At 41.8% G+C, this 23,999-nt stretch overlaps 2 protein-coding genes across 2 annotated transcripts; both read right to left on the reverse strand.

Moving 5' to 3' along the window:
* LOC148830836 (5-hydroxytryptamine receptor 1E) lies at positions 1-4,292 on the reverse strand. Its single transcript, XM_088919985.1, has 2 exons — positions 3,288-4,292; positions 1-162 (listed from the first exon to the last, which is right to left on the reverse strand). Exons 1-2 carry the CDS (start codon positions 4,290-4,292, stop codon positions 1-3), a joined length of 1,167 nt encoding a protein of 388 aa, XP_088776111.1.
* Positions 4,293-7,206: 2,914 nt separating this feature from the next.
* On the reverse strand, positions 7,207-23,852 carry ddx20 (DEAD-box helicase 20). Its single transcript, XM_088922338.1, has 11 exons — positions 23,657-23,852; positions 21,675-21,769; positions 21,006-21,174; positions 19,115-19,229; positions 18,609-18,751; positions 17,445-17,583; positions 16,051-16,109; positions 14,972-15,054; positions 13,009-13,114; positions 10,886-10,987; positions 7,207-9,250 (listed from the first exon to the last, which is right to left on the reverse strand). The coding sequence occupies exons 1-11, from the start codon at positions 23,850-23,852 to the stop codon at positions 8,088-8,090; spliced, it is 2,370 nt and encodes a 789-aa protein (XP_088778464.1). The 3' UTR covers positions 7,207-8,087.
* Positions 23,853-23,999: the final 147 nt, after the last annotated feature.

Genomic DNA, 23,999 nt, shown 5'->3' on the forward strand with positions numbered 1-23,999 from the left:
TCAGCCCCTCCATCCCAGGAGGCAGGACCTTGCAGTGGAGAAGACCCTGCGGAACTCAGAGCGGAACTGGTGGTTCACCACAGTGTAAATCAGAGGGTTGATGGCAGCCGGCACGCAGGTGAGCACCATCGCAGACAATTCCAGCTCCAGGAGCGCAGAGCTCTGAGACAAAAAGCGTCATAGAGGAAACAGTGAAGTCAGGAGATTAAGAGACACAGGAAACTAGTATCAGCACAGAGGGAGGGGGTGATTCACTTTGCAAGAGATCAAGAGAAGTTCTACACCATGTTTACAAGGTCCAAGGTGATTGCATACAAATCAAATGTATCAAATTAACACTGATACACAAGAAAACAATGCATGAATCAACCACAAGCAGTAAATCTGCTATTTAAAAAGTCAATGACTGAACAATTGAGCACCCAATCTGTTTATGATCAGACCATGGAATGGGAGAAGGTGGTATCTGCTGTACATGGAAGAACAACAAACAGGCCAGGTGGTACAGTACTTGCAGGATGATACACACTGAGCCATTCAGACGCAGGGGAAGTGCAGCAAGTACCACATGGCCCATTCCAATCATACAACCTTCTACTGATAACGGCGCATTCAATGGTCTGATTGCAAAAAACATCAGCTGGAAAGTCGTAATGTGAGTACAGGATGAGAGAGAGAAAAACACAGAAAAGCTGCAGTAAACATGGTATGAGTTACAGGATAGAGACACAGGCAGAGTGGTAATAAGTACTCAGGCATGAGTGGTGCAGGCAGACACCACCTGGGACCATAGTCAGGGACAAAGTTCATAGCTGAGTAGACACTGTAACAAAGCACTAAAGGAATCAAAGCCAAGGTCCCAAACCCAAATTAATCTATTAAGAAGCAGAGCACTGGGGAAATAAAAAGTTGAGATCGGGATAAAGTGGGATTGAGATTGCAATAGAAATCCAAGCAGGAAATACAAAATTAGAGAGCTGAGCTGAGATTCAGGGCAAAACTGTAAGAGCAAACTCTATACTAGAATCCAACATATTCTGAGAGCAGACCTTAAATATCCTGAACCACCTGTGGCAGGTGTGGATGAAAATTGGCTGCAGGTGGTACGGGTCTCCTGTAATATTGCATATACATGGCAAACAGCACTGAATGACAGATGAGTAGAGGTGTGGCCAATCTCCATCAGCCTTTAGTAGCCCACCAATGGATGAAGGCCTCCCAGAATTCTTTAACAAATTTGTGTCATTGGCAACCTCCATCCACTTTACTACTTCAGACCTGCTGAGCATTTTACTATCTTACAAGTGGTCTCCTAAACTGCAGACACTGACAGTCAGCTATATTCCATTTGATCCAACTGTTGGCATTGTTGTTAGTATTGAACCAATTACTGTGGAGGCATCCTCCAGAAATGCCAGTGTCCTTTACTCTGACTTTCACAGTGATATTCTCAGTCCAGTTCATGAGATTGGACAGGCCAACAAAGCCAATTTATTTAAAAAGTACTTAAAAAGTTATTTAAATTGAGTTGAGCTTTAATGATCTATCTTGTTTATTGCTGATACCCACAGGTCCACTGCTTCAATGAAGACTCACTGTGCCATCTCTCCTGCAGATACTGTGCTCCTGCCCTGCTTCTCTTTTATTTGCATTGTGCCATTTCCTATCCCTAATTCAGCTGGGATAGTTTCCTTAAATTACCTTTGGATTCTCCTACTCTTCTCATTTCTAAGGCTCCTTCTCACAACTTTGTATGCCACAATTAACTTCTGTTGTTTTTTTTTTCCTTTGGTAGTTTATGACTGCTACACAGCTGTTCTCAGAAAACACAGGTAAGTGCTCCAGCGTCAAATTCACAAATATGTACTCTCCTTTCCTCTTATGAGACTGGTTGTTCACCACATAAGAACACAAGTATGTCTGCCTTGTGTATTCTCTCAAGCTCTGAAATGTGGACTGCAGATAGTGTTAACATCATGTGGTTTATCCTGGTAACTTACTCAGTGGGTAAACCTCTCATGCTGAAAGATATCATGCCCTTCTGCAGCACACATGGAACAGTTCATTAGGAATTTCACTGGGAAATGAAATTAAATGAATATCGCTCTAAACAAGACTTAGAGCCAAAATCCCAAATGTAGCACCTCAGGATGTGGAAACTACATGGAAGTGCATTTAAAACCAAGATGAAGAGCTCTTAACACAAAGGTTTGTAGGAGTCTACAAAACGCTACCAAGCCATGTTGTGGAAGCTATAATCTGGTTTCAGGAAATGGCTGGATGAGAACCTCAGATCTATTAGCTACCAAATACTACACTAGCAACTAAACGAGCTAGACGAACAGAATGACCTCCTCTAATTTGTAACCTGTCTTATATTCATATACCAACTCACTGGAAAAATAATTATATTGAGCAGTCTAAATATATTCAACATTAATAATTATTTTTTAATTGTCTCTTTTCATCATCATAATCACCACTACTGTTGTTATAATTAATTATTTTATTTTATTTTTTTAACTGCTTTATCTAGCTCAGGGTCACAGGTGAGCTGGAGCCTCTTCTGGCAGGCAACAGGCACAAGCCAGGATACACCCTGGACCATCCACCAGTCCCGTTTCTTAATATTAAGAAAACAGTTTTGACAGTTACTTTTATTCATGGTGACATCTTACAGTAATACAAGGTATCAAATGAATGAATAAATTGTGTTTTAATTGAAAACGAGAAAAATCAAATTTCTTCACGGATGGATTGATGATTATGACGCTACAGAAAAGGTGCACAACAATATATACACGTCAATATAAAATACTGAATGTTTCGATTAAAATGATTAATTTAATACAATTTAAAAGTGCACATTTTTCTGATTCTTTTATTCACTATGTATTTAGCATGCAACTCCTAAATAATGAACTAGACCAAACTGCTATTCAATAAGTCTTAGGTTATATGTAATACATTCCTTCAGCATTTCTTCTATGTATTTTTCCAATTTGAATAGATGCTCATTAATTAGACTTTCGTGCTGACAAAGGTCTCAATTCATATTGACAGCGCTAGCTGGATGACATTTAATTGAAACATTGGACGTTGTGCTGCTGATGAAAGGCACAATAAAAACTTGTTCAGTGATCGCGTCGTGTTACACTAAGTTGAAAATAACCCAATGTATTTCAATATTGCCGCTACTCAAGTACTGTACATTACGAGTTTGGCGTCTCTTAGAAAAGCAATCATTGGTCAGTGATGATGCAGCATGTCAGATCGTGTGTACTTACAGAAGTTAGGACATTCATCAACAGAATGACCACCATTGGTGCCCAGAAGACCAAGAAGGCGATGATGATATAGCCGAATCTTTTAGCCAGTTTGCCTTCCATTCTCTTTTTGGCGTCTTCCCTAGAACTTGGAGTGAGAAGGCATATCGCCCCCACAATGTCAGGGGCTTTACCAGGTCCATTCTCTACAGATCCCCTTTCCGAGGAATAGAGGGTGTTCAGTGAAGCAGGAGTGCTTTTGCTAACCCCGGGAGTCTTCGGGTCATCGCAGTCTGGCGCGGTGACGCTCCAGTTGGAAACGGGGTTGCCTTCTCGCGGTCTGGATGGGATCCCGATGTCGAATACTTTGTTAGCGTGCTGTCTTACCACCACAAAAATGCGCATGTAGTGGACTATTATTAGCGTTAGGGAAAACATCCAAACTGGCACCAAAACATAGATCCCGAACGGGTCAAAATAGCTTCGAGCTGGAACACGAAGATGCCGACACATCATATAAAACAAAGTGTCTTTGGACAGCGTCACTGAAAGAACCCCCAAAGAGAAACCAGCGGCCCAGATAACCAGTAACCAGGCTTTTATTCGCAGTTTCCTTCTGTCCGTCTCAAAGGGGAATGCGATAGCTTGAAACCTTTCCGCGCTTATGATCACCAGGGTCAGCAGCTGGACGCAGCTGCTCAGAGAGTAAGTGAACTGATGCAGACAGCAAAGCGTCTCCCCCGCCTCCAGACGGCTTTTCTCGAACACGCTGGCCAGCATAAAGAGGGGGATATCCAAGGAGCACTTCAATAAGTCGTTGGCGGCCAAGTTCACTAGCAGGGTGTTGTTGGCAGTTTGCAAACTTTTGTTCCGGTAAACCGCCCAGCACACCAGTAGATTCCCCACCATGCCGGCGAGAAAAGTGATCCCCAGTACACAGCAGTTAAAGAGGAGCGACAGGGCGTGCAGGGAAACGACAAGAGTAGCGGGTGTTGAACTGTTCAGTACCCACGGCCCGCCGTCCATCGCACAGAGGGGCACGCTGCTGAGTCAACAATGCCAAAATCACACGCCAAAACAGATGATAAAACTTCCCGATTTTCCTTTATATCATTTTATTTAATTATGATTCTATGTGATTTTTAATAACACATCACAACAAGTAATTGCCTGCACAGTTGTTTTTTAAACCTCTTGATACTGCATAAAAATCCAGCCCCAGACCTGCAACCTGTCGAGTCGATCGTCTTGCTGCATACAGTACCTGCTATTTGCGCTCGCAGCTGTCAGCGCTCAGCTGCTGCTCTACAGGCTGTCCTTTATGCTCCGTCAGGCACCGCGGCTATTTCTTGGGATTCTTACTGTTCGAGTGCGATTTATTGTCCATTATGTTCCACGGTTGATGTTTAAGAAACACTGTAGATATACATTATTCGCGGCACCAAGATATATTCTGTAGGGTCGCTGCTGACGTTTAAAATGTTAACAATGTAAATAGTATTTTATGTCATAGTGATGAGTGCCATCTAAATATACTTATATGAAAAGTGAAATTAATTTAATCCTAGTCTTTACAGACTGCCACCCATTTCTTAACCTGGCTGGTGCTTCGCCCAGCAGAGCGAAATTCAAGAGGGAACATTTGTCTTCTCCAGAACTAATAGTTTGGTCTTTACAAGATATACATGAGGTCACGTTACATCGAGATAAAAATGGAGATTCCTGTATTTCAAAACCAAAATCGTGCAAACCAACATTTGCACTGTATTTTTTTTATATTATCAGAATCAGTATACTATACATTTTTATAGTAGATAATACATTTCAGTATTGTCAAGGCGTGTAGACGTGCTGTCACTTTCGATCGGCTAATCGTGGTTAGGAGTCTCTGAAATGATAGATTTATTAAAGTAAATTTTTGAAGGAAACGTAAATGTGGATAATTTCCATTAAGTGTACATGTAAGAAATTTCATTGTTATTTCAGTATTAGCAGTGGTCTGGAGCAGAATAAATGATTTATTACAATGAAATGTTTTTGAAAAATGGTTCTTGTTTGGGGGGAAAAATGAAAGCTTTAAAGACCAGAATAACTGAGCATCATAGTTGCATTCAAGGATCTGATAAATGCTGTAGCAGTCCTCTTTATTAAACTGAACTGTAAAAAAAATCTTACATCAGTTTTGAAATGGCATTCCCAAGAGGGAATTATTTACTAAGCATCAAAAGAAACAGCACTGAATTTCTGCATGCACGTTTTAGAAAACTACAAACCTGAATGGGCAGAGGTGATGAAGGCATTTCAACTGTTGAATGTCAAGCAAGGTAAAGATCAGGAAATAAAAAGATGTACCGATCGGTCACATTGAGCAAGAGCATACTGTATCACCATTGTGTAATTGTTATTCTGGAGTATGTCAGTGGAGCCAATATCTCACTAATGAAGAATAGAGATTTTGTGTCGATTACCCCAATGGAGAGCAGAGTGTGTGGTGAACAACAATATACAAGTTCTGTGTAAAATAAATGAATTGATACTGAGGCCTGATTGTAATGGTCTAGGTAGGTGTGTCTAGTTACTACACTACCACAGGTGTAGTTATTGATGACCGGAAGAGAAGTCACAGAGGACAGGACTGGGACATACTAAATGGAGGATAGTGGCACTGGCTAACGTACTGGAGATTCCCAAGAGAGTGCAAGAGTTGTTTTAAAACATTCATCCACACTTGCTCTCTTCCTGGACTCTTGGTCCAGGAATGCCAACTTCCTGCAGGATTTACAGGCTGTTCAAAAGTCTCCAAGGTATTAAGCTTTCAAAATAGTTGTAATTAAGATCAATGAAGTTAATAATTAATGCAATAGCCGGTTCTTTCCACAACAACCTTGCCACATGCCTTTAATACACATCCTAACCATCGTAAGATCAGGCAAATATTCTGAACGCTAGAACATAAGGCTACAAATGAGAGAAAGCCATGCAGTCTTTTCAATTGCTAGAAGCCAAGTGATCCATAGATCTCTTCCAGACATTTTGTATAAGAAACAAGGGTATAAGCTTCATCCATATGGCTCCTACTACCATCTTTAAAAAAAAAGACACCCTAGTAACAATTTTAAAATGCACTTTCCATAGCATCCACTTGTATCCTTTAGCTAAAATATTGCTGTTAACAGTGACCTCGCATGTATCCCCCCCAACTAGTTCCCTTCAATTTGGTAAGCAAACCACCTTGATTATGGGAAGCCTTGATTAGCAGCAATCACACAGGGCTTTGATTTACTGTTGTAGCATTTGTACCATAATTGCTCTGCACCCCAGTGCTCTATTTAACCAAATAATGTAATACTCACCTCTAGCAAAGGGCTTGATTGTGCTTGGAGGGACACTTCCTCAGTTTTAAAGCACTGAAGCCATGATTTTGTGGACTTTAAGTTATTTCTGTGCCAGTGTATTTCAGTAAGGACTAAGAATAGAAAGTGCTAATCAGAATATTACAGGTGCTTGTAGCTCCAAGAATATCTTACTAGGTTTGTCTCAGGCAGGCTTTATAGACTGAAGAGTATATAGTTGTTTTAGCATTATTACTGTCTTGAATACTGTTTGAAAGCTTTGAGGATTACATATAACACAAACTATACATCATATACTACAGTATAGAAAAACGTACAGCTGTCTTGAGAGAGGAGGCTCCCAAACTAAAAGAGCAGCTCTAGTTTAATAAGCTTTCTTTACAACCTGAGACATCTCCAGACTTGACAGGGAGAAAATGTCAAGATACAAATCAGGATATCACAGGCTAAGAACCCAACTAACACAAAAGCTGTCTCAATTCAGGAAAACGGAAAACACAATTGCCACTTAGAAAAATGTTTACTGCCACAGTGAACCAGTGCCCATCTAAGAATTACAACAAAAGCAAAATTACAATAAAGGGTTTTCATTTACATGGATGAAAGCTTTTATTTTTAATTAGCAAAGATGTTTAGGATGTTAAAAACCTTACAAATATAATGGTCCTTTTAATTCAACATGGAGTTCTTTTATCACAACAACAAACCTTACAATGATGAACCAATAACAGGCAGGAAAAACAGGTTTTGAACTCCTGGAACTGTTGCAGGTAACACTGTAGCCTTGCAATAAAGATAATTGTTTCACATTTTTGATAAATTTCTCCTAGTTTATACAACACTAACAACTGTATATAATGTAAAGAGTGTCTGAGGAAAAAAAAATCTCTACAGTTAAAGCATGCTTCACTGACTGCAACCAGAACACTTTCATTATTTTAGAATCATTATTTATGTTTTAGAATAACCACAATTTGGAATTCATCTGGGCTTTTTATGGTGACAAATCTTGTACTATGTGCTCTGCTGACATTCATATTGAAACTCTGCAAGCTCCAGAATGCCTTACCTGAGAGTTATTACAGACTGGAGGAGTGGCACTTCTTTTGCCGATGTTACTGCAAGCTAGCAGTTGCCTAACAAGTCACAGAAAGCCAATAAGGCCCTTTCTAACTAATGCCCTTCCTGCATTGGTACGCAGTTACCAAGGGACTCTGCTAGCAGCCCAACCCAGAACTGAAGTGTGTAAGCCAATGCTGGCCAAAGAAAAACTGCAGTTGCAATGGGAGTCTTGTTCAATTTTTAATTACAGATAAACTGATGACTTCCTGAGGATCTTTTTTTTTAAATGTGTAATGTCAAAAAAAAAATACACATTAAAAATGTGACTGACTTCCTGACTGCAATAAAACTAAATAAGATCTGATTCTGGCCAGAAAAAAAATCTTTGAAACAACAACAACAACCACTAACGTTTAAGCAGCTCTTCCACATAGACCGAGTTCATGCGATATGCAGCCATCCAGCTGGAAGCCATTTGGTAGTGCCTGTGATAGGGATGGGCCATGGCAGCATAATATTCTTTCCAGGCTTGGTAATACGTTTGCCAATATTCCTGATGACTTTGTGCCTGGATCTGTGGTTTGTTTCTAGGTTTTTGGAATGAAACTCCCTCTTGTTGCTTAACGCCATGCGCTTTCTTGGAAAAGCTTCGATTTGGGTCAAAGCTTTTTTTTTTCTGGGGCCGTGCCACACAGGGTGCAGCGGCAGCACGGTGTTTGAGGTGGGCTCTGGGATAAGATCGGGGCGAGTCGGGACACTCGGGTGAAAACCGAGGTGATCTGTGCAGATTAAGCTCTGCTGATCCAGTCCCTTCTAGTTTACCCGGCGATGCCAGAACTCCACCCTCCTCCTCTGGCGAAAGGTACCCATCTGTGTCGATATCTGTGGACACTTCAGAAGAGGAGCTGCTTCTAGGAGAGACACCTCTCGGAGTGGAGTTGTGGTCATCTCTTTCAGACATACAGTCTTTAACCAATTCGCTGGGTCCAGCATTTGGTGGGATTTCCAGCTCTTTGGTTTCTGCCTGCTGGCCTGGCATGTCACTGTTGGGCCCTCTGTACTGCCGGATGATCTCCACCGATCTACCAGGACCATGGATCATGAAGCTCTCATAGTCAGCCTCTATCTCTTCAAAGGACAAGGGAAGCTGAGCTTCAGCTTTAAAGGAGGGCAATGGGGAGATTTTAGGTAAGGATTCCTGAAGAGCTCTCTGCTCCTGGATGCAAGAGTCAGTTTTCCGGGCAGCATGTAGGGTAGCTGTGTATGTAGACAGGGGGACATTTGGGGCTTTCTCCTGCACAGGAACACTGGAAGGCTTTTTGGGGTCTTTCACATTAACTACATCCACTCCTCTTCCTGTGCCAGAATGCCCGGCAGGGACAGTCTTTGTTAAAGGTTTTGGCTTAGCCCTCTCAGGCCTCCGAGAGGAAAATGGCATAGTGTCCTTGGGTTTCTCCACCATCTTGTTTTCCCCTTTTGAAGGTGTCCTGAGAGAGGGTGCAGTCTTGAGGTTTTCGATAGTAATGTCCCAATCTGAGGGCTCTTCCATTAATCCGGGAGGAATGGGATCTGGAATAAGACCAAGCAGGTGATCAGATGTCCGTCAAAGAAAAAACACAAAAAGAGAAAAGGCTATATAAGAGAAAACAAACAAGGCAATTAAGTGTGGTCTTGCATAAAAATGTCCATATATGACCACTGTAAGTATCCATTTTACACCTTGTCTTTCTAAGATCACAAAACCTTTTTCAAATTTAAACATTTTAAGGTATTCACAATACCCAATATATCAAAACTTTGCAACATGGTTGATTACATATTACAGTATCATGGCACCCTGGGTCAATGCACTGGCTGAAATATTGGGCAGCACTCCGATCGGTTGCTGAAAATGCATCATATTATGACTGACTAATGAATTGTTACCAGCTCATAGCAACTTGAGAAATTGTTAGAATGCTGGATAGCGTTAGCAAGCAAAACAATGAACAAGATCTAATTTACCTACAATAATATCACAAACTAAAGCAATTGATACAAAGGCAAAAAAAATACTTAATGAGTGTTATAAGCAAGGCTTTGCATAACATATACAGTTACACTAAATAATTTACAAGTATCCCATTTCAGAATACATAAGCCTTACCAGAAAAGGATCCTTACCTATCACAGGGAATTAAAATGCTCCTCCTAAAAATACACACCTCATAGTTGCAGTACACGTTCACCTCACGCAAGCAAAATTATTTTCTCAGTATGTACGTGTACCTGTGTAACAACTTATGTGAACTGTCTAGGTGTATTTGCAAAGTTGCTCCTGACTTAAAAAAAGGTCCAAAATCAACCAATTAGATTCATTCTTCTGTCTGAATAATATTTTAAAAATCTAAAGTTTACTGTATATGTAATTAAGACTTTTTATCCCCCTACTGCTTACTTTCAGCTTAAACGCTGTCCATGGTCCTGAAACACTGACTAAAACCTGCCTGGAAGGTCTATGTGTGGAGCTAGCCATGGTACCTACATCCACTACCTAGTCTGGCTGCTGTCCAGTGTGCAGATATACATAACTCCTTATTAATAGTAATGTTAAAAAATTAAAACAAAATACATTTTAGGAACAAGTAAACGTTTATGCCATGCTGAAAAAAAAAGAGATGACGTTTCGGCTGTGGAGTGTTCTTCAGGTGTGATATACCTAATTCATATAGTTTTAGGTACAGGTATAGCCCGTAACTGCAAGAGTGTCTCCTTCAAACAGATTACGCGTTACTGCACACTTTGGTTACCATCTCAGACACTTAGGAAAATCAGAAAAGTGACGGACGATCAGAAGTGGTCACAGGAGTCCATTCGGTCTCATCGGCTTCTAGGTGTAATGGGAACACTTAGAAAATGATCCTTTAGATGAACCAGTAAAGCCTGCTGTGTGAATGCTGTGTGAATGCTGTGTGAATGCTGTGTGAATGCTGTGTGAATGCTGTGTGAATGCTGTGTGAATGCTGTGTGAACACACAGGCTTTGCAGTCCAGAATCAAAGCAGGGACATTGCAGCTACAAGAAAGTAGTTTTAACCACTGCATGACCATGGCACCCAGGAATAAGGAAAGATATGCAGTTCCTAGCCTATACTTGTTGTCTTCGTACGTGGAAGTGTTAGAGTGTTAATGGGGTCCTGAGGATGCTGGAACTGTGCCTCAGTACCTGGAAGACAGGACAGGCTGAGGTTGCACTTCTGTGCAATAGCCATCATTTTGTTTTCCTCCTCACCGCGGCAACAGTAGGTCACGGCCAAGCCCTGAGTTCCTGGGACAGAGAGAGATGCTTTTAAGAGGTAGTCATAGCAACACAGAAGTTAGCATCTGCGCTGTATGTTGAAAGACCTTTAACTTGGAGATTTCAGACTCTTGGAGGGCCGGAGTGTCAATTCAGTGAAGCTTTCAGTTTCTGAATTGGCCCTAATTATTTTCTTAAAAGGACCTATGAAACACAAAGACTTTTACACACCGAAAGAAAACAGCACTGGAATTGTCTGTCATCAAGTTGTTTCTGCAGTTCCACATGAGAAACCTTTGAATTTAAATGAAAGAAATAAGCTTGCAGTCTGTGAAGAAGCCGCTGCTGAATTCTTACCGAACACAAAACATTCTCTGTTCCACCCTGATAGAGGTGATGCCAAGAAGGCAGAGTGTGAGGAACAGATTAAAAATATATTTTGTAGGTAGCAGTATAAGGAAAAAAAAAATTACATTCAGAGTGCTTAATGCAAATATTGGACTACAGAACAACTGACTTAAGCAGAAGCTTTTAAACAGGCTTAACTTTTGGGGAAGAATGTCTATTTTCAGCACTGCTGATCCAGGAATAGGCAGCACTCACTCTCTGAAGCTAGCTCAATGTTCAAACTCTTATGTATCCATTACAGACAATGAAATGCAATTCATCAATAAAAACATCAATGCTATATCCAACCAAAGGTTGTAGCTTGTGTGTCATGAATTTACAGACCTTTTAAATGGACAGTCTGCACTACTTTTTTCCCCAGATAAAACACTTTAAACAGAAGTGTCGCACAAATGTAAATACTGCGTACATAATAAACAGAACAGACAGGGGACCCCAAGGACTGTGTGGTAGTGTAACAAGACCCACTCGACGCATACCTACACCTTGAGAGATTGTAGGTAGATAGTAACCTTGACAGTACATAGTAACCTTGCTTTAAAAGGTGGTGCTTTTTGCACCAAAGAAATGAACAAAAGTAGGCAAAATGAACAGTCTGTGAGAAACACTGCACGGCACAAGTCAAAGGACTATTCCCTTTTTTGCTTATTTTTGGGGGCCAAATCTGAAATTCATACATTAGCACCCAACTTTAAAAAAAATAGGTATGGAAACTGCATGGATTAATATAGATTAGAGCAAGGCAGCAGAATTTCCTTCTGCAGGGTCTTTGAAATGCGATATCTCTCCGGGTCGCTCTGAGGAGAGACACAAAAGAGATGCTAACAAAGACCCAGCTGTCAGCAAGGCCGAGCAAGCCTGCGGTTGTCATAGTTACACACAAAAGAGGCGCCACTGCTTTCAGAATTCCAGCTGCTCCTTATGTAACAAGCTCGGCTTTCTGACCTCCACACACAACCATGCGCCCAACTCAACATGGACACATGTCAAGCACACGACAACTCCCAGCCCAAAGGAACAAATCTCTTGCACTTTTCACATTTATCACTTTAAGCAGAAATGCCCAGGTCTTGGTGTGTTGGGGTAAATGTAGCTTTTCTTGATCCAATTAAATTATAAAATGATCTGAATCAGATTTGAAGAGCTGGAATGATAACCCACAGACACAGACGGCCCTCCAGGCAGCTCTAACTTAAAGAAAATGTGTTCAAATTCACTACTGTATCAACTGTTGATGGAAATGTGATCATAATCACCTTTCCTGGTTCAACCACCCAGGAGCCCAATGCCAAAGGTAACACCTAAACCCATGAGCATTACAAGAGAAAATGGCTTCATTCTGAGAGAAAGGAAAAAACATCCTTCATATCAGACAAATCCCTATTTGCAGGACTTCGCTGTTCTCACACATTTACAATATTCATTTTAAATGAATATCACAGATCTCAGCAGATCTGCATTACGGGGATATTAAGACCGCACATCCACAGGAAAGCTCAGGTTTAAATTTGTTTCAATCACTCGTCACTCCTCCTATGAAATTCCAATTTGAGCTACGGCGCAGGCATGGGCTCTTGAACTTCTATGGCAGAAGCAATGGAGCGGTCATTTCAGGAAACGTGCTTCAGTAAGTAGGCCGTTACCAAAACGCCCTGCTCTGCCAATCCGGTGCATGTATGTCTCCCACTCCTGCGGCACGTCCAAGTTGATCACCAGGTTGACCTTCTCAGCGTCGATCCCCCTGGAGGTCTGCAGACAAAGCGAAAGGGAGAGAGAGTCTTTTACGATCATCCTCCCCATGCAGGGCTGCCAAACAATTAATGGGACCTCAGCAGAAGAGCAGCAGCTCTTCAGTTAGACTACAGCCTACTTCACAGGAAATCTACTTCAGTAATTCTTGGCTGGAAGTGCAGCGGACAATCAGAATCACACGCTCATGAAAAAGGCGATCATATTTTACTTCTGGTGAACATAGCTGATCACAGCCCCTGTCTACAGTGCCACTGTGTGAGTGAAAACATCCCCTCAATTTGATTTACTCCATGGTAGGCTGCTAGAGATGCTATGCTCGTCAATCAAATAAGAGGAGGTGGATGATGCAAGAAGGCACAGCGCAGTCCTGCAAAGAGATGTCCAGGTCCTGGTGAGGTGGGGTAAATGTTGGCTTTCTTGGTCCAATTACAATTCTAAAACAATCTGAATCAGATCTGAAGAGCTGGAATAACCCAGACACACTGGCTCTCGAAGGGCATCTTGCTGAACAGCTCGGATATGTGCTGCACCTTCTCCTCAAAGATCTTGTGTGCAAGGGGGTGGGAGCTGACCACTTTATTTTTTTGAAAGTTCCTGACTTTTCAGGCAGCCACAATACCCATATACAAAAATATACAGTACACTTTCAAGCAGCAAGAAGGACTTCAGAGTAGGCATACCACTGTTGGTATGCACCTGATGTAATCATTCAAGGTGACTCGATAATGTCTGCAGCCCTCGACTGCCTTACCTGAATTAATATTGGGCATTACAAGTTGGCAGTCATCCCGTATCTTTGAAACCACTGGGCAGATTCACAGATTAAAGCACAAGGTGCCAATATTCAGAATATATTTCACTAGTACTCAGATGCTATTTGCTAATGTATAATTGGATCAATATTTGCCTTGGATTCATTTAGTTTTTAACGCAAAACAGCTTGGTAACCAGTGACTTTGACTGAAAATGGCAAATATTTGCCCGAGTTGAATGGAGATTTCACCTGCTTGTGAAATAAGGAAATGCAGAGTGCCTTTAGTCTATTTTTACACAGAACAAAAACCTTATATTACTGCATCGCTCCGCTGGCTCAGTAAACACTGTTCCGTTGTCGTGCACAGTATTTTAGCTTGTGTTATTCTTATTTTACACAGGGCAAGACTCTCCCCTGGAGTTTTACACAGGACTGACAGATGGCTGCAATGAGTGCCTACAGTAAGATCTGATTCCCTATCCTTCGACACCTAGAGAGGTGTAAGTCTGTAATCTACAAGTTGGAATTGAAACTTGTTTATATTGTATAGAGTTAAAGAATGCTTAAATGCTTTTGTGCCCAAGGTCACAACACCGTCCTTCTGTGCAAGTGTCACCCTCAAGTCCTGTGTGCTCTGTTTAATCTGTCATTGAAACGGTCGCACAGTAAAGCCCTTCTGGCACTTAAAAAAAATCAAATAAAGATGACCTGAGACCGGTTCAGAATCAAAGATGCATTTGTATTCTGAGGTCCAAGACAGTCGATGTCAATAGAGATCAGTCTGGATGGGCTTCAGAGGGAATAAATGAAACCCCCACATGAAAGAGCACGAACGCTAGCTATAAGCAGGGTATCACTATTAATGAACACCTGGTTATATCTCAGGTGACTGATTATCAGCCTCATATTCTATTTAACATGGCTAAAAACATTTCACTTACTGATTTTAATACACTACAGCAGCAAGTGAGGCATAGCTCTCTACACTCTGTAAGCCATAGTTTTTTGTATTATTTACATGTATCACATCCATAATAATAAACCGTATTCTTGCATTTTTTAGGCCATGCATACACCCCCCACACACAGGAGTCACTTACCAGATCCGTGGAGATCAGGACCCGACACTGATACTGCTTGAGCTGGGCCATGGCCTCCAGTCGCTGGTCCTGACTCAAACTGCCTGCCAGAGGGAATCAGACACGGACGTCAGCAGTTTCTCTCTCACCCTTGACTCCCACCATCCCTCCCTCTACCTCCACTTTCTTATCGCGACATTCCAGCCAAAGAAAACCGCCAGAGAGAAAATAACTTCTGTTATATCTACAACTCAAGACAATGATACACTTTATAAAGGTGGACTGAAATTAATTCAGATGTGAAAGAGCTCGTATTTCTTTCCGATTATGCCTCTCTCCAGTACAGGGGCTCAGACACAGATCAGCTACCATGAAAGCTCAGTGTGTTCTTAGAGACACAGGATTTTTATGATTAAAAGGCTGCTAATTGGAAGGAACGAGATTTCTTCTGCCTTCAGGCTACCAGTATTGATAGGGACCTCTAAGGAAATGTCTCCAAGCAAGTTTTACAAAGTCTTTAAAATGGTTTAATGAACAGCACTGGATGCAACAGTACAGGCTTTAAACAATAAAGCCCAACATTTTAGCAAAGAAAATTAAAAAGCTGCCTTAAGGGCTTGCCATGAATTTAGATGGCCAAGAAACAGGCCTCTTCTCCTCCACAACCCTTACCCCTAGATGTACTGTAGTAAATCCAGCAAGGGGAAACATCAGTCCACCTCAGTACAAAATGCTGCCTCATTTTCCTTACAAAAATGCCCAGAATGTTGTGCCTTGTTGTGTCCTATCACATCCAGTCCTCTTTGTTAAATCATTTTAAGCACCTCCAGAAAACTTACTTGGGAGTCATTTGCCTGCGAGATCCCTATCAGTACCGTTAGCCCGAGGGCAGAAGAAACTTCCTTCCAAGTTGCAATTTTTTTAAAATTGTAACAGACAATGAATGCCAGTGAGAGAGAATTCACTTTAAGAACTCTCAAGTCATGCCTTTGAAACAATATAAAACCCACTTAGAATGCAGAAAGGCACAGCACCAGCGTTCCACCATTAGAGGAGAGACTGGCTGGCACGCTCAGTCCCCTCCCCAGTCTCTCACCCACCTGAAATGCACACAGCAGGGAGGCCTTTTGATGTGAGGATATCAGCCAAGTGCTGGGCCCTGAGGAGGGACAAAAACACTTGAGAGATTAAAGGCTGCAAAAAGACCGAGGCAGCTTTCATATCAGACTCACAAGGAAGAGCACAGAAAAACGAAACAAAGCTATCAGACTTTCAGATTAATCGATGCTGGTTGTCAATACACTCCAATGAAGTGTAACCAGCATGCGCTGCTCTTGAGCCACACGTATGAAGTGTACTTTGTTATCCATTTATGTCTCATTTTTCCCCATGTAAGTTATGTCAGAACAAAATCTCACTCACAGTGATAACCTCCAGAACTGATTAAACATTGACTGGAACACACCAAGTGAAATATCTTGCTCAAGGATATCAAGAGCAGAGTTCCATCAAGGATTTCGACCCCCATCCAGTTCAGCGCTGAGCTGTAACCACTACTGCCTGCGGTACAGTACGGAGAATAGTATTTTCTAACAATTCCTTAGACCTTTCTGGATACTCCACTCAAAGCACTTTACAGGTAACGGGGAATCCCCTCCACCACCACCAGTGTGCAGCCCCACCTGGATGATGCGACAGCAGCCATAGTGCGCCAGAATGCTCACCACACATCAGCTATCAGTGGGGAGGAGAACAGAATGATGAAGCCAGCTCATAGATGGGGATTATTAAGAGACCATAACTGGTCAAGGCCAGTGGGAAATTTGGCCAGGATAACAGGGGTAACACCCCTACTCTTTTCAAAAAGTGCCCTGGGATTTTTAATGATCACAGAGAGTCAGAACCTCAACTGGACCTATGGAGAACCAGTAATGAATCACACCTCGGCAGAACTTCCTTATTGGATCCTTCCTACTCTACTTCTGCCGCACACCTTTTCATGCTTAAATAATTTTCAGCCCTAGTTCTGAAAAGACTCATCAAATCTGCAGTTGAGCAAGCTGAAGTGAGGAGACTTAATCATTGTGACACAGGACAGTCTTTTTTACCCAAATTGTTTCATCCAATATTTTCTGTCATACTCTGAAATCTGTTTAGAGAGCAGGGAAAAACCTAAACCATCTCTGTTGTAGCTGTTGGATACAAAAATAATGCAGGTTTCGCACAAAACCCCCAATAACAGCTCATTTAAGATTTGCCATCATAGTAAGGGATATAAGGCTTCAGTAAATAAGTGAAGTGAATAGTACAGTCTTTTTTCATCCTAGATTACATTTCTCAGTTGCCACAACAGTTTTTAAAGAGATAGTAGAAGGGATTCCGAAAACACCATCACTATGCACTACACTGCTCACATCATACAAACACATAATGGTCCTTATTTTGGGGAAGGTGAGAGTCTAATCTCTTCTCCTCTGATCCCAGCACACCATACCTGCTGTGCAGATTAGAGAAGACCAGGGCCTGGTTGAAAGGGATCTTGCTGAACAGTTCGAACAGGTGCTGCACCTTCTCCTCGAAGATCTTGTGTGCAAGGGGGTGGGAGCTGACCACTTTATAGAACTGCTTCAGCCCTGAGGAACAGGCACATTGGAGGAGGTTACGGGACTGCCCAACAATGGTTTTGGAATGACACTTTTCTCTGCATTTTGAAAGTTCCTAAGGTGATTTTATCCTCTGTGATATAGTTTTACTTAAAGGAATGGACACTTTAGATTGTTGGGGGGGGGGGGGGGCATTGTTAAGGTCTTTTTTTAACATACACAGTTATCTCTCAAAGCACTTAGACCTAAACATCGCCTGAGGTTCAATGAATCCCAAGGTCTGCATCAAATCTTAACACTCCACCCTCTGTATACTGTTAGCTGCTGGTACCCCAAAGCTGTAGTTCTGTTTTCTCCACAGAAAGCAACAAATTCAAGAAGATAATGAATTCAAATAAATTTCAAGGTGATGCCATGTTGTAGGGTATCCCAATTTGTTAAAGAATGGTCCTAAATGAGCTCCTTATGTAGATTGGTTAGATAAGCCTGGGCTTTAACGGGAGTAACGTCACAATCCCAAGTCCACAACAGCCACTTGCTTGATTAGATAGAAGCCTGCCTGATTATTAATTTCAATGGGAAACACAGTTAATCAGCTACCCTGCACGTCCTCAAACTGTTTAAAGAAATCAGCTTTAACCTTCTTCTGACCATTTAATTTGTACCTCACAGTCATGCTGAAGGGAATTAGCTCCCTGGCAACAAGTGGCTAACAAAAAAATTGCACTTTTATTTGATATAAATTTTAGATAACATTTGCCATTTTAATCACTTCAGAAAGAACCTAGAAAAGTGAAGGAATTATACTTCAAATTCAGCCATAAAAAGCAGTCAGGGTCACAAGGGGAAATTAAGAGCAGGCAATTTCAGGAATCAGGAAATGCCATTACAGAGAGGGTGGCAGGTGTTTAGAACAATCTCATTCAGGTTAGGGAAGCCAATCTCCTATGATCACACTGTGGTATCCATGAGGTAGAAGAAACCATATGAGTGCCCTTCTTCTAACGGATGCACTAGTGCCAGCTTGCAAGACAAGAGCACAGTACAAGACTCACCTATCAGTGCAGGATCCGTGGGGTTCAGCCTGACAAAGGTGGGGTCTCTCATGTATTGTTTCAAGTGCTGAGCCAGCGACTCTGGGTAAGTGGCAGAGAGCGCTAACATTTGCTTGTTGACGGGGAGGGAGGAGTAGATCCAGCTGATAAAAGAACAGGGGCAGGATAGAGGGGAAAAGAGGGGGACAAAAAATCAGGAAACAAGATTTTCTTCAACTACATAAGAATCTGGTTTGGAATAAAATTAGCCTTTTTTATGTCTTTAGTCAGTGCCATATCCTGAACTTTTTTCCCCACTACTTAGGGACTGAATCCCATTTGTTGAAGTAACCAAGAACATAAGTGGTTACAGACTTAATCAATCAATAAAGGTTATTCATTAAAAGGGTCATTTGGCCACAGTTATTTTGAGCCCAGCTTGAACAAAATACAGTAGAACAAGGGCTACGCAGGAAAAGAGGTGCTGCAACCCCTCCTAGGGCTCCCCAGGACCCCCAGACTCATACTTGATTTGCTCCTGGAAGCTGCCCTCCTCCAGCAGTTTGTCAGCCTCATCCAAGACAAAAAGGCGGATGCTGGCCGTAGAGAGATAGCCCATCTCAATCAGCTGCTTTATACGACCTGCAAATCACACAAGAGTCTCTAATAAACAGGCTGTTCACGCAGAGAGTTCCCACAATGCTCCTGGAGATCTATCAAGCTTTACAGCAGCCACAGACCACGATTAGCTTTACAAATCAAACCCAGAATTGGTACAGTTGAGTAATTTACAACACCACTGGAATGCAAACCAGATGCCCCCAAGGCTACAGACTCCCAAAGGAAAACAACAAGTACAAAGTTTGTTCTTTTAATTTATTTTAATTTACGTAAGGACAGGTTGATTAAACATGTTTGGAACAAACTGGGGCCTAAGCATCAATTAGGCTTTAATGTCAGGATGTACTAAAAGCAAAAACACTGTTACTAATTTGTGTCCTGGAGCTTTTACTTTTGGGACACATTTGCATTGCTGGAAACCATTAATAAATGAGTTCCTGAACGGGAATGGTTACAAAATCAAAACAGGGTTTCGCGAGTAAACAAGGAAAAATAAACAACAATAATTAAGTATAACAAAGCACAACACATTTTTGCCTCAGGTTCAACAAATTTCAACTGCTCCTCTAAGCTGCAGCTTCAAATCAAAATAACTTAAATATGAATAATAGCACATGGGCTCCTTATATTAGCAGGTAAAAGCCTTTAGTAGGAGTATAGGCTGCATCCTATAATCTCGAAATCTCTTGCTCTCATCCCAGATTCTTGTTAGCCAGCTGTGACCATGATTTCCCAATGCCTGTGTCCAGAAGGGATTGGGAAATTATCGAAGGAGTTTCAGACTCTAGTGAGGTAAGAGAAAACATTGCAGCTGGATGGTGGCACTGCTGTCACCTTTGGGACTCGCAATACAAATACATGGATCAGGCATCACTGCTATGCCATACAATAACATCATAATAATAATAATAATAATAATAATAATAATTGCTTATACTTATATAGCGTCTTTCTGGACACTCCACTCAAAGCGATTTACAGGTAATGGGGACTCCCCTCCACCACCACCAATGTGCAGCCCCACCTGGATGATCTTTAGGACAATAACATTCAACCTCCTAAACTTGATAATTAACAATTTGCTCCCTTATTTCTGACTGAACAGCTCTTGCATGATCAATTGATGATGAAGACCCACAGGAGGGAATGACATTGCAACAGACTACTCCCACAACAATACAATCTCAACACAACAACACAATGTTAGTTGTTCTGCTTACATCCAATTGGTTGAATGTCATTATGCACACCAGACAGAACACAGTTCTGAGACTCACCTATCAGCACAGGGCTCATACTAATTCCGAAACGCATTCAGCTTTTCAAGAGCTAAAAGCAAATTTAAAAAATTACTTCAAGTAGAAAATTAAAATAAACTACCCTGTGAATGAGCACTGGGCAGATCAGTTACCGGCCATGATTAGTACTGGTTATTAAGGGCTCAGCTGCAGACAGGGGAGTCCTCAGAATTTGGAGCTTCCCCAGGGGACCAGGACTGAAATCCATAATGTCCCTTTCTCCATAGTTTTGCAATAAACTGGTGTCAGGTCCAGAGGGAGAATGACGGAAAGCTTAAAAACAAGAGGAGGCCATTGGCACATCCTGCAGTCATGTCAGACTGATTCTGGTGTGCTGTGATCCTTGACAGGATAAGCAGTTTTCCGATGGATGTTTATTTAGCACTGGTGTAAGGAGAGGTGAGGATCAACAGAAAAGGAAATGCCAGTGGTTAACGTGTTCTGACCAGAGGCTTACAACCCTGAGAATCTAAGCGGTGCCCACACTTTCCTTACTGACCTGGAGAGCCCACAGCAATGTGGCACTTCTTCAGCCTGCTCTTGTCCAGACTGACTGGGGTGCCCCCGATGAACACGTGGCACTCCAGGCCTTCCATGGCAGCGCCGACTGTCGTGACGACCGAGTGGATCTGCACCGCAATCTCACGGGTTGGGGCCAGAACGAGCACCTGACAAAAGAGCGAGATGCTGAGGTAGACTGAGCAAAACAAACCGCAATAAAACTGTCACCTTACACGGTTTTTTTTTATTTTTATATTCGGTTTATTTTTATTTTTTATATGCTTTGAATAATCTAAACCTGTAGTCCATGGGGCTCAAAAAACAATAAAAATTCCTACTCATGCAATTATGTTTAATCCAGAATGAAATTTAGTCTTTGCAATTTACTATCGCAGTGAATCTACAATCACACACTTGTTATTTGTCAACATTGTATTTCAAAAACGTTTTAATACTGGTGACAGAGACAGCCAGGCTGCTGTGACATGAGAGTGACATGAAAATGTCTATTTTAGATTTGCACATATTTTTCTAGTAATGACAGACCCTTGCCAGGAGTTCTATAACTGTTTAACTTTAGCCAAATCAATGAGGGACAGGCTTGCCACACAAAAGCAGTTTGCAGGTTTGCAGCCTTTAAACGATCTGCTGTATGCCAGGATCTCACCTGTGTGGACACATTCTTCAGGATCAGAGAGTCCAGGGCAATGGTGGAGAACACACAGGTCTTCCCGGTGCCAGATTTGGCCTGGACAATAAGATCTGGAAAAAGACAAATTCCAATTAAGACCACATGGGGGAGCCTCACACCACAAATACTTTTGGAAACATAATTCTACTGCATATAAAAAAAAACTGAGTAGGTAGCCATGTCAGCATGCGTAGGCTGCAAAGGAACAGGTAAAGGTTTATTCTGCGCTGAAAGAACAAGAAAAGAGATACAATGCTTCAGAATTTTTTATGAAAAAGCTGGTAGCATTTTACCTCCCTAAATAATATTATCTATTATGTCTTCTTCCTGCATCTACCATTTCGGATAACCCAATAATATCATATGCTAACTAAAAGTCTTTATAAATGACACTTGTGATAATACTTCAGGTTTCTCAACTGATCTAACCAGTACAGGTGATCACTGAGAGAGCACGTTAAGCCCTATGACCTGGACATGATCAACACCATCAGGATTCCTCAGGCACTGATACACAACTGGCAGAGCACCACTAGGGTAGGTTTATTCCATGCTGAAAAAAAGAAGAAAGAGAACACAACGTTTCGGCCGTGAGCTCACACCTGAAGAAGGCTCCACGGCCGAAACATTGTGTTCTCTTTCTTCTTTTTTTCAGCATGGAATAAACCTATTACTTGTTCCTTTGCAGTCTACGCATGCTGACGCAGCTACCCACCTGAACTACCGCTAGGGTAGGACAGGTGTGACAAGTACAGTGCTCCCTGAGCCAGCTGGGATTTGATTCCAGACACTCGCAGGCTTTGTGTCCACGCAGCACCACTGAGAATTCTCACAACACCAGTGATGAGTGAGGCTCTACTCTACCCCTGCCCAGGCCCAGGGCCACAGCACTACAATCTAGCCAGCAGAGAATCCCACTTCAGCAGAATTCGACATGGTCTAGATTTCAGAGAGAGTTGACATCTCATCTGGAAGTTGTACAAGGGCTCTGAGCCCTGTTACACAGACTTCTGCAATTTGCTGGGCACCTGCAGACTCAAATGAATATCATTGAGGTATTGCCCTTTCTCCAATCTGCATTCACCCTGTAAGAACTTGTGCAGCATATCAAAAGATTAATGGCTCTAACAGTTGAGGGAGCAGAAAAGGCATGTCTGCAGACCGTTATTGTGGAAAACCAAGTCTTACACTAGTGACTCATCCAAACTGTGGGTTAACTATAAAAAAACACTGCTTAGTGGTAGTTATAGCACAATAAAAAAATAATGTGTATGTTTGTCATAATTGCAAAAGTACCATTATACTTATTTTATCTTGTGCAGTTGAGAGCTACTAACCTCTTTGTAAAGACCATGTAAAAGGGTCATTTAAAATGGGCTATATAAATTATTCACACACCACTGAAAAATAAAAAGATCTCATAACTGCAAGCCAAAGCCAACTGATTTTGGATATGAGATATTATGAAGATGTCTGAAATCAAAGCTCCTACAATTGGATGCACGTTGTTGTATAATTCATACCATGGCTAATACGAAAGGTTTTGGGCACGTTTCTGTTTGACAGGAGAAGAAAACTGAAGCAGCACAGCATAATGTCAAAGACAAAATTAACATTACAGATAAATAGAGGCTTTTCCCATCACAGTAGGTGTGTGGTTCCATATTTGAGTCACGGTCGTCCATCGGTTCAGAGATTACAGTTTTTTTTTTGTTTGTTTTTAGATTACACTGGTTTATATGGCGTTAACCGTACCGAGAGCACATGTCTCAATTATGAGAGCAGACTTGCAGAAATGTACCTTCCGAGGTAAACGAATTATTTGTTCATGTCTATTGTCTATTACACTGCAGGAAGCACCACTTTAATTAAAGAGATTTTATCTTTAGGCTGCAAAGTGCAAATCGCAGTTCACATTTAAATCCAACCCAAAACGTTCGTAAGAATAGCGATCCTACCGAGCCCACAGCGACCGAGCGGGATGGCTTTCAGCTGGATTGGGGAGGGCTTCTGGAAACCCGCGGCAGCCAGTCCATCGAGGACGGGCTGGGACAGCAACAACGAGCTGAAATCAATACCCTCGGCGAGCAAAACATCTTCAGTCCGCCTCCTGGTTTGAATGTCATGTGCAGCCTTCTTCATAGATGCTGCCATTTTGAACCCAAATATCGCGTTGTTTCCGCTTATTGAACGATGAAACTTTATTCGTTACGTTAGGCTCTATGCCGCTCACACGCTCAGTTTCACGAGTACTATCAGCACCTTGGACAGGACAACGCAATTCTGAAACACATCGTAGAC

The sequence above is a fragment of the Atractosteus spatula genome, chromosome 7 (assembly GCF_055471065.1).
Source record: "Atractosteus spatula isolate fAtrSpa1 chromosome 7, fAtrSpa1.hap1, whole genome shotgun sequence".
Classification (NCBI taxonomy): domain Eukaryota; kingdom Metazoa; phylum Chordata; class Actinopteri; order Semionotiformes; family Lepisosteidae; genus Atractosteus; species Atractosteus spatula.